The sequence below is a fragment of the Anser brachyrhynchus genome, assembly GCF_964034855.1.
Source record: "Anser brachyrhynchus genome assembly, chromosome: 1".
NCBI lineage: Eukaryota > Metazoa > Chordata > Aves > Anseriformes > Anatidae > Anser > Anser brachyrhynchus.
The window spans coordinates 185,017,522-185,029,366 of record NC_137694.1 but is presented as its reverse complement, the minus strand read 5'-3'; the positions used below and the strand labels follow the sequence as shown (position 1 = coordinate 185,029,366).

At 38.7% G+C, this 11,845-nt stretch overlaps 1 protein-coding gene across 1 annotated transcript; it reads left to right on the top strand.

The window, feature by feature from the left end:
* Positions 1-132: 132 nt before the first annotated feature.
* NHLRC3 (NHL repeat containing 3) lies at positions 133-9,478 on the top strand (the record flags this gene model as incomplete). The annotated part of the gene is made up of 7 exons (XM_080577676.1): positions 133-519; positions 1,433-1,585; positions 2,740-2,887; positions 3,403-3,603; positions 4,678-4,769; positions 6,328-6,440; positions 6,911-9,478. The coding sequence occupies 7 exons, from the start codon at positions 133-135 to the stop codon at positions 7,137-7,139; spliced, it is 1,323 nt and encodes a 440-aa protein (XP_080433802.1). The 3' UTR covers positions 7,140-9,478.
* Between the last annotated feature and the right edge of the window lie 2,367 nt (positions 9,479-11,845).

Here is an 11,845-nt window from a genome sequence, read left to right as displayed (position 1 = left end):
CGGCCCCGCTCGCCATGCCGGCTGCTGCGCTGCCTGGACCCAGCACCGAGGCGAGGCGAGGCGAGGCGAGGCGAGGAACCCCCAGCTACCGCCCCGCTGCCCCGGTCCTGCCGCTCTGCTAGGCGCGCCGCTATGACGCCAAAGCGCCAGCACCGAGCCCCGCTTTTGGGCGCCGCTCGCCCTCCGCGGTGCCTGAGGAGAAGCTGCACCCCCAAGGCGGCCTCGCAACTCTCGCGGTTCCCCAGAACCACCGCACACAGCGCGGAGCCTTCCTCCTGTGCGCCTCCTCCTCCTCCTCTCCTCATCCCCGCCGGGCCGGCGCCATCTTGGGCAGCCCGCCGCCATTTTGTGGGCGGGCACCGCCTGGGGACCGAGCGGGTGTCACGAGGCTGCCATGGCAACGCCGCCCGCCCGGCCCGGCCCGGCCTCGCCTCCATGAGGGGGAAGCGGGCGGTGGGGCCGTGGCTGGTGATGGCGGGCGCCCTGCTGGTGCTGCTCGGCCTCCTCGGGGGCTCGCAGGTGGGCAGGGGGTGCCGGCAGCGCCCCGGGGGGTGTAGGTGTGTGTGGGGAGGGGGCTGGTGTGTGTGGGGAGGGGGGCTCCATGGTAGTTCGATGCGTTCTCAGTTCCGATCCACGTACCCCTACCTCTAGCGGACAGAGCGGACAGGAACATTAAAAAGATTTTTAGTTCTCGGCCATCCCCGCTTTGTGAGTGCTCGGCTCCAGCCGGATCCCTCAGCGCTGTGGTCCCCGCCCGGTGCTTGCAGGAAAGCAGCTGTGCTCGCCTTCCCTTCCTCAGCTCCGCTAATACAACCGAAAAGCTGCAGCTTCTTTCCTTCCATTACATTTAAAAATCCATACATTGGCTTAAGTTGCGCCGTTCCTACTTACGCTTCCTCATTTCTAGCTTCTTTCCTTCCATTACATTTTAAAATCCATACATTGGCTTAAGTTGTGCCGTTCCTACTTACGCTTCCTCATTTCTACGATGTAGTTTTCTTTCTTGATGTGTGCTGTCCTATTTTTCTGATTTCATTGCTTTTTTTAAGTAGTTATTGATTCTGTTGCATTTGAAACCTTCTCTACTGTTTTCCTCCTTGGGGTGGGACAATTGACAGATAGCAAGAGTAACTTCAGTACAAGAAGTTCCACGGTGTATTTTTGCCTTTAAGTTCTAGAACTTCCCCAATCCAACCTTTGTTACTTAATTTCCAGTTTGTTAAATTTTTCCCACATACAGTCCAAAAAGATAACTACAAACCTTTTTCTGTTTACATTTCTAACCTGAATAAATCAATTTATGATGCTTTATGTACAGTTAGTTTCTATTGCTGTTTCTCCTGATCCTCATATTTGTTAAAACTGGTTATAAACAAACATCCCACCATTGTGGAATCTAATTACTAATGGATATGTATTTTTGTATTGTCAGGTGTTGAAAGCATTTGATTACTTTTATCCTTCGAGCGGACAGCAACAGATGTACAAGTTGGACATAAGCTGGCCTAAAATTCCAGAGTATTTCACTGGCCAAACGTTTTGTGTTGCTGTTGATTCTCTTCATGGTTTGGTCTACGTGGGACAAGTGAGTGAGAGTACTACATTTCTCTTCTTGTTAATCCAATGTATTTGTACCCTTAAAATGTCTGCTTTAGATTAAAAAATAAATATTTATTTTATATGTATATTACATAAAATTTATTTTTATGTTATCAGTTTATATACTTATTATATACACACATAATTTTACATAGATAAATACATATACATATGTGTTTACGTGTATTTGTAAATATAAATGTGTGTAAACTATAATTATATATATTATATATATTATATGTAAAATATTTTATATTATAAATAATATATAAATGTGATAAAAAATGTGTGTATATCTATATATAAAATATTTTATATTATATAAATATGGGGAAAATATACTTTCTACTAATTTCAATATAATAACTAAATATTTAAAGTATAAAAAGTAATTATTGTATCAAAATTAGTGAAAATATAAGTATAGATCTTTCTGCCTTACCTATTTTAAAAGAAGTTCTGGGATCATACTTTTTTGTCCTTATTTAAAAAAAGAATTTAATTTCTGTGATATTAACACATGATGTAATTTAACTGAGTTATAGTAGCCTCTTTTCTAACTATAAGTTCCAGTGTGTTTCTGGTGCATCTTGACTAGTCCCCTTCCTCTCATTCAGCCTGTGTCCCATGGAATCAAAGCCACGCAGTTAAAATAATTGGGGTTCAGGTACTTGCATTACCCACTTCCATGCATTGTATCTTTAGATCATGGATAAGGTGATCTTTCTGTAGAAACTGGTGGGGTTTAATTACACAGCAGAGCATGAGTACTTTAGTACCATGTAACTAACTGGTACAGTTAGTTTTTTTGTACCTGTATTGTGCTTGATGTATTTTTCATCAAGAGTATATAAATACGATTCAAAATGAAGATCAAGACAGGTGCAGGAGCTTGGCTGCTCTGAAAATTGGACTCTACATGATTTAAGTTGAAGGCCAGAATGAGTGGAGGGTTTTGCATGTTAAATTTGGACCCTTCTCTCTCTCTTTCCTGTTTCATCTGGAAAAAATGAACTACCAGTTTCAAGAGATTTCCATGATTCACGAAGCATCAAAAAAAAAAACTTACAAGGAGGAATTTTCAAAAGTTTGTTTACTTGGTTAATATGTTTTCTTAATAGATCTGTTTTGCTTTTTCAGAGGGGAGATAATGTACCAAAGGTACTTGTATTCTCAGAGGAAGGCTATTTTCTTTACTCCTGGAATGATACAGTTGAAATGCCTCATGGTATCTTTGTGTTAAACACCGCAACTGATAGTTCAGTATGGATCACAGATGTTGGAACAGGTATGCAAGGTGGAGATGTGAGAAGTATTAGGCAGGGAAGAAAATGCAAATTGTGCAGATATTACTTTAAATAGCTTATTTATTTAAATAAGGCTCTCAAATAATTGTGAAACAGATTTGTGCTTTTCTTGCCAGGAACAAACTGCTCAGGTGCTGCATAAAATAATCTAAAGGTTCATGAGTAGTTCTATGTGTTTGTTTGTAGCGTCTAAATTTAGCAAAGACATTTTTTATTTTACTTTTTTGCCCAGGAGAAGGACAAGGAAAATAATACCTTGTGGCTGTGAGACTTGTCTTCTGCCCTAGGTTTGGTGACCGTAATACAACAGCTAAATACTGCTGTAGCTTATGGATTTGCTAACCCACAGTCATGGTCTCGCGGTATAAGTTTGTTTTGATTCATTGATCTCACTTGCTAGTGTCCGGAGATTTTCCTTTTAATCTCTGTAACCAATTGTAATACTTACCGTTTTGTTTTCTTAAGACATTTTTGCACTTTTTAAATCTTACTTCAGGAAAATACGGGCACACCGTGAAACAGTACAGCCCTTCTGGTAAACTTTTGCAAATCTTGGGCACGCCAGGGAATGCTGGTTCAAGTTTGAATCCGATACAATTTGATCAACCAGCAGAGATTTTTGTAGAGGAAAGCGGAGATATGTATGTTGTGGATGGAGATGGAGGGATGAATAACAGACTGCTCAAACTGTCCACAGGTATGGAAAAATAAATTTCTGCAGCAGGTGGGAATTGCAACTTGAATTTTAAATGATAACTTGAGAATACCGTTAAGTGGGGACTAGGCTGAGCTGCTACTTTTAAAATTAGCTTGAAGACTTTGTTGGGTCAGATCCTGTTTTACTGCTTGTCACTTAGTAGAAATCTCCTAATTGTTTACGACAAGAAGGTGAGAGAGTGAATTTGTTCAGTCTTGAGGATAAAAGGCTAAGGTAGTTTCTTATCACTGTCTTCAAGTTACTGATGGGAGGGTATAGAGAAGACAGAGTCATGGATTTCTGGGATGTGCGCAATGAAGAACGAGGAATTAACAAAAGTTGCCATGAGGGAGGAATTTCAGTTTGATCTTGGGGAGGGGTTCACTGTGAAGGGTGATCAGGCAGTGAGTAGTTTTCCCAGAGAGGCTGGGCAGTCTCCACCCTTGTAGGTGCTCAAAACTTGATATGAGCAACCTGATTTAACTTCAGGTTTTGATTTGCTATCAACACTAGCCCTACTTTGAGAGACAGGTTGAGCCAGATGGTGTCTAGATATCCTTATATTCTGTGATTCTGATTAGCTTGTTCATATTCCCCAGCAGAGATGGTCAGTGTCGGTTACGGCAGTGAGTCTGTTCATGGATGCAGCTGGGAAAAAGGGGAGGTGTGGCAGTTAGCCGACATTTAGTTTGCGAAGAGATGAATTCTTAAAACTGACTCAAAACTGCCATAATGAAAAACATCAATTTTCTAAACAAATGGATATCATACTCATTCAGTTGTTACTATATTTTTTTATTTATTTTTCAATATAGTGCTTAACAAAGCTTTGAACTATGGCTGCATTTCTCTAACCATGATCCTGTAACCACTAATAACAATCCAGTAGTCACTGTAGTAGTTCCAGTATTTCCAGTATCAGAAGTACTGTGATTAAAATTCCAGGTTTAGAAACACCATCTTTTAAAAGTGACTGAAAATAACTTTGCAAGGGAATGACTTAAAGCTAAAGTTATTTTGTTTTCTTCTTACTTTATTTTTTTGCTTTTATTTTACATGATGTTTACTGCTTAGATTATAAAGAGATCTGGCTGAGTGGAGAAAATGGGACTGGCATTGGCCAGTTCAAGATTCCTCACAGCGTGACAGTGGATCCGTATGGACGGGTAAAGATTTAAAGGACTATTTTATTTTTTATTTTATTTTTATTTTTATTTTTTTTACATGTAAACTAGTCCGTTGGCAGATGAATTTGAAAAACACAAATTGTATTTCTTTTTCCTTGACCTATTGGGAACTGGGTCATTTATGTGGCTTACAGTTTTCAGTGTGAAAGCAGTCGTGAGCTGAAGTTTCATACTGAAGATTCTGCTGAAAGAGCTGTCTCCAGGGTTGACACAAGGGTCCTGCCAGTTACTGTCTGTTGTTGCATGGACATTGGCAATGCTCTTATACAGTTTCTCACAGGTTGCCATGGTGAGAGTACAGCAGATTTTTGTTCTGTAATGAATATCTATCTACCCAAGCACTTAAGTTTCTTCAATTTCATATTTGGAAATTCCAGATAAGCTTTAAGAGAATGGTAAGGCACTGGCTAGGTTGTGGGCATCTGTCCCCATCTACATGTAGCTCAAGGCATTCAAGGTTCTACTTCTTCTAGATATTAATGTAATCTGGCTTCTCCCCTGCTGTTCTTAATATTTTGCTCCTTAATACTCTTCAGGGAAAATAAGATCACTTGGCTAAAACATCTTAAATAGCTGTTTTCAGCTAATTATGCTAATGCTGACTGAACCAGAATAAGAAATGTTTTTAGAAATCACTTCTCTGACAAAACTGGCAGGGTGAGAGGGAGAAAAGATAGGGCAACGTGGTGTGGAAAGGGAACCGTGAGTATATGCATTCAAAGACAGCAATTGTGATGGGCCTAGAAATTATTGCCAAGGTGGTGCTGATCATCAGCCCAGGTTAGAATTCGTTGTCAATTCCTAAGAAATCTGAGAGAGTGCCGTAGTGGTGTTTCACTTAAAAATAGCGATGAAGGATCTCAGGTCAACTTCTTTATTGCTCCCTTTTGGGTGATATCCCAGAAAAGTGATGAAACTTACTTATCTGACTGACAGGTTGTCAACAGCTAAAATTTCAGTGATTGTAGTAAATGAGATGTTTTCCTTGGAACTATCTAGTAGTATTGCTAGCTTACAGTGTTTGTTAACCCAGGGTTGAACTGAGACAAACTTCACAAAACTACTTAAACAAAGCATGCTGAAAATGCCTAGTGTTGAAGTTGCTCAATATTTGTAGTAGCTTTAAACATATCTGTGTCTACAGATGCAGTCATCAGAGGTTTGGGTCATGAAATTACTGTTAAAAAACAAATTGTTAGTGGGTGACAGACCAGTACCTCTAGAATCAAAAAGGTGTGCATATGTTCTCACTGGGGGATATGGATTTATTCCCATTGAGTATATTTGTATCACAGCCACAGAAATGAAGAGAGAGCATTGATTTCTCTGCTAAAACAGTATAAAAGTAATTTGTGCATCTTAATTGTGTAGGCAGTTTGTTTTAAATCTGGAAGTCATATCTACTTACTCAGCTTTGAATGTGAAAGTGTTTTCCTCCTCGGTGTACTTTTTTACTTCAGGATACTTTGCTTATGTAAGAAACTGATGTGTTTAATTTGTTCTATTCGTGAATAGCCATGATTTTCGTCCTTTGTAGGTGTGGGTTGCAGACAGAGACAACAGAAGAATCCAGGTATTTGATAAAGTGACAGGGGAGTGGCTGGGGGCTTGGAGTAGCTGTTTCTCAGAAGACGGACCCTATTCTGTCAGGTATTGCTGAACAGTTCTTTTAGAAACATGCAATTACATAAATAAAAGATACACTCTTATTGGTGAGCTATAATGTTGATATCTAATGCCTGATGACAAGGAGTTAACCAGATTTATTAATGGGCAGCTGGGTCCTGATTGCATGCAAAGATCTACACAGTTAGTTGTATGCTGACATGACAGAGGAATCCTGTTTTTATAACAGGCCATGTGGATTCAAGTGCTGAATTGGGAATTTTGTTTTAAAGTTGTATTTTGTTTGCCTTACTGTTGCAGCTTTGACAGGAAGAAAGATTGTCTTGAATGAATTTTCTGTTAATTCTCAATGTTTCACGGCATTTAGTCTGTTGTAGCCTTCAAAAACTTGAATATTAAGGCAGGAATGTTTGTTTTCTTTAAGTGCATCATGGTGTTTCCATGGGATGTCACATGGAGTGCATCATTCAAAAATACATTTCTCTCTTTCACAGATTTACTGCCGATTACAAGTATCTGATTGTAGCTCAGATGAATATCAACCGTTTGGCAATCTTGGCAGCACCGCCGGTTGGCATTATTGGAGACTGTGCTATAGTCAACGCAATCCAGCTGGCAGATGAAACCAAGCCACACCTTGTAGATATAGACATGAAGAGCGGAGCAATCTATATTGCAGAGATTGGAGCCCAGCAAGTACAAAAATATGTACCCATAAGCTGATGGTTTCCCACAACGACCATGGCACAAGCTCTATGACATGTGAGACGTATGACCGCATTTCCCGGAGTTTTTTGTGGTTTGTATTTCTTTAGACAAGCACAGAACATTGTGCTCCCAAAAGTCTAGGGCTAAGAATCTGTCCTAGCTGCCGTTCTGGAGAAGTACTTGGTCTTGATCTGTTAATCATTTTAGTAATGCAATAATGGCTTTTGCTTTTGTTGCTGGGAATCTGAAAATGACTTTGTGTCTTAATTTTATTTTATATGATTTTGTAAACACAGCTGCTGTTCTTCAATGTGTAGGGCTTCATCTTGAGGCTCTTCTACTTAGCCTGTGTGCATTGTTAAATGAAGATCAGGTCTTGTCTGAAGGAAGTGTATAAATGATTGATTTCCTGGTAGTCAAACACCTCATTTTAATGTTTCTTCAGTTGTTTTTTGGAACTCTGTGCTGACACTGCCCAACACGGAATACAGGGATGCATTACGGTGTTGAATAAGACGCTGCTGGTTACCGTGTCAGTGCTGATGCTGGCATTTCCCTTCAGTGGCTAATGACACTGCAGTGAAATCAAAGTTTTCAGTTTCAGGTAAAGCAGTCAAGTCTGTAATAGGCTACAGTTAACTTGATCTCAGACATGTCAAACTAAATTAAAAGTATGTGCACAGCAGCCAGGTACTGATTCTTAACCATGTCAGTTCTTAACCTGATCTGATTTATACCAGGATGAGTTTCTGTTCATCAGGATTTCATAGCGGAACATACCATAGTTTAACTCATATAAGTTCCTCATGGAAAACAAATCTGAGTTTCCTAGGAAACTCTTAATTGGCATTAGGGGCCTAGGAGACACATGATTTTCTCCCAGTGTTCCATTTCCAGTCTGGAGTGGTTTCATTTTCTTTACAGGTTGCTATAAAATCTTAAGTTTACTTTATAGTATAGAGGGAGTACATGAGTACATGTAACAATAGTTACATGAAAGGGATGGAGAAAATGGCATGGCAGACTAGACCAAGGGCAGAAATGACACTTAGAGTGAGTAACTGAGTACTTCTCTAAAGCTGTGCACCCATATTCCATGTTCATCTACTAGCTTTTCAAAACATTTGGGAGGATTTGTTCTGTTTCCACACAGTAGAGTAAGTGTGGAATGATTTTAATGCTAATTACCAGCTAAGGGACACTTTTTTTTTTCTACTTCCTTAGAAAGGAATGTAGGAAATGGAATTTTTCTGATGGGGGGTATCCACATCAGTGAATGTCACCAAAAGCAAATGCATCTTTGTCTGGCAGGTTTCAATCTAAGACCCCAAAATTTCTGGGTCAGCAGATGGGAAAACTGTCCAGAAAAGCCAGATTCATGCATTCAGTGGAAAGTAGTTCAGCTGTGGAGGCTGGTGCCCTGATTTCAGTGCTATTTGAGATTAATGCACCAAATATAAATGCTTTGTTGTTGGCTACGTCCACAATAATAAAGGCAGATCTAACCTGACTGCCCTTGTGCCAGCCTCAAAACCAGGACCTCAAGGTTATACACTAGCAAATATGACCCATGATTCACATGGTGTCAAATGGAAGCTAATAAGCAATATTTGTTAGCTGAAAAGGCAGCAGCAGTACTTCCTCTAGACCTAGGCAGATAGGTCCACATAGCTTTGCAGTGTGTTGTGTGGATTTTTTAACTAGGTCACCACTAGCTCAGGGATCTCTGTGCTTTGTGCAATTTAGCTATTTCTCACCTACAGAAGGTGGATTTATTTTTTAAAATGTTACCAAAATATCTTTAACTATATATATGAACATATCTTGGTGGTTTAAGGGTTTCAGGCACATTGATTATTCCTCGTCACATCTCATGCTTATTTATTTTGTCTTTGTCACATCCATTTGAAACAGAACTAGAAACTCTCTGGGAACATGTTTCTGTTTTCTCTGAAGGAGTGGTGCACTTGTGGATGTTGACAAATAAGTTATATAAGTTTCTGTTTGCTGCATGGATGTCTTACCAAGTCTATGTTTATGTGGGCTTTTGCAGCCTCTAGAAATGGGGAATATTCATACAGTTTTGTCTGAATTTACTGAAATAGGCCACGGTGCCAAGAAATGCCTTACATTTGGGAATTGGGTATCTATGCTAAGAAGGGAAGTATATAGTATGAGATGCTCAGACTCCTTTTCACCTTAGTGTCTATGGCCAAACTGAGAAAGTGATTGATTTGTGCACTAACTTTCTAATTCTGTGAAGCTTTTCATATGTATCATTCTGAAACTGATCTCTGAAAGATTGTGTAATAGGATAACTTGGTAAAATAAATTGAGAATTTTCCATTGTAAAAGGTTTGGGCTCTTTATTAATATCAATACATTTTATTACAGTGGATTACTCTTCTAAATACAGGGTTCCCAGCACTTAAATGTTGATATCAGAAATTTTTAAATACCTTATTAAAATGGAATCTAAAGTTCCATATTGTCTTTTTACATTGCTATTTCTGTGGCCCATCTCTTTTGTGTTCTGATTTGTGTATAAAAAAAGCACAAATCTCTCCAAGATGTTTTCATCTGAATAATTTGTAAAATAGGGTGATAAATCACATAAGTACAAAACATTAAAAAAATAGATTGTATACCCTTTGTATGCTAATAGGGAAATTAAAAGCAAACTAGCAAATACTTCTTAATACAGAATCAGATTTTATTTCCTGAGAAGACTTATGGAGCAATCTGTTTAGTTTTTAGAAGATCAGGGAGGGAATTCTCTTTAAGATAGAAATACTTGCATAAGAAGAAAAATAACATACTGTAGTGTTAACCAGGCAAAGAAGAAAGCATGACTGCCAGAACCCAACAAATTCTGATTTTAGTTGAAGTATGCCAGTTTTTAAGTGTGAGAAATTATTGCTGGAGCAACAAAATAAATAAGAATACACCATATTTTGATGGCTTCAACTTTGGGAAGGAACTTTTTTTTTTTTTTTTTTTCCTCAATTGATCTGGTCTTTGGGTGAGTGCCTGCATTGTTAATTGGATGACATTCCCAAAAAGTAAAAACAGATAGACCAGTCTTCTCTCCCTCTTTTAAGTTTCTAAGACCTATTAATACAATTCGGTTTAATTTTTCCTAGTGATGCTAACCAGACGTATATTTTCTGTAATAGTCAGCAATGGATTTAACCACATCTGCCTGGTGAAAAACATCCCTGGATCACGTTTGTGCCAAGCAAGATCAGTTTAGCGAGGCTGAGCTATCTCAGTTCAGAGCTGCAGGGGAGGGTGCATGGGGATGTATGTGGGTCTGCTTATTATTGTAAGTTCACTGTCTTCAGGTGGTTATTAACATTTTGAAGCGTTAAGTGGTTAGTTATCTTAGTTGACACTTCCTTTCTCAACTATTTGTAACCTGAGAAACCTTTACGAGTGATCTACGAGCAAGTGAACATTTGCTATCATTGAAGTTGCTTGGATAAACCATAAGAGGGCACCAAACGCTTGCTGATGCTTGGCAGTGTAACCATATACCAGCAAAGTAAACAGCTGATAATTTCTGAGCATTTGGAGTAAGTCAACAAAGATAATGAATTGCTGCAGACTTCCTTTCTCTGTTCAAAACAGACTGCTTTAAACATAAGCAAATAATTGTATTACAGTCATTTTGGTGTATTACTACTGGATTTATGTCCATCTTACGTTTATTTCCATTATTTTTCCTAGAAAAAATGAGTAATTCAGTGTCCAGAGACTACTGTGTATGGTGAATTGATTCTTCTATTCCTTATGCCATTGATTTCAATGGAATTACTCCTGATACGTTGTGTTGGAAACATAATAATTCATAATAGTATAACTGTAGCAGCGTGATTATACAAAAGAGCAATGCTGGTGTGTTTCCCTACAGAGATGACCCCAAGTGAGATTAGAGCTAAGCTTACTGGAGCTGATTCACCAGTTTCATTCTGCTCCTCCTTTCTCTAAAACCCTCCTATGATTTTGTATTATTATTTTATTCTACTTTTTTTTGTTTGCATGTGCAAAAGCTATTTGCCAGCAGTTTGCATCAAAAAGTTTCAACACAGACTTTCCATTAGATAAATGTTTTGAAATATTTGAGTCTTTCAGAGTTCATAGAGCATCAGTCACTTTGCTTATATAAAATTTGAAAGTGGAAGCATATTAATTTTTGCATCTACGATGATTTGTTACTGAATTAAAACCCAAGCAACACTAATACAAATAAGATATGAACTTTGTCATAGGATCATGTTTTGAGGCTGAGGAAAATAAGTATGATTGTATAACTGGATCTGCAAAACAGAGGTTAATTAACTTTGTCAGTTACATCAGAAACAAGCCTGCTAACTTTTTTTACAAACAAATTAAGACCTAAGAGCTCTTGAACAACTTAAGTCTGTATGTTTTAATCCTTCCCAGTGGACAATAAATGTAATCATTAAAAAAGGGGAAAGCTTCACATTTCGTTTAGATTTGCTTGGCTTCAACCTCATGTTTTCTATTTTCAGCTATCTTAGAGACGTGGCTAATCCAGGAAATTTTTTTACTTATCCCCCATGGACTCATTTACAAGTGATGACTCAGTCATCTTTTGCCTCACTCCCTCTATAAAACCATACACATCAGAAAGCTTGCCTTGCAGCAGGAAAACTGGTAAGGCTTTAATTTAAAAATGTTGCCATAGTACTTTATTA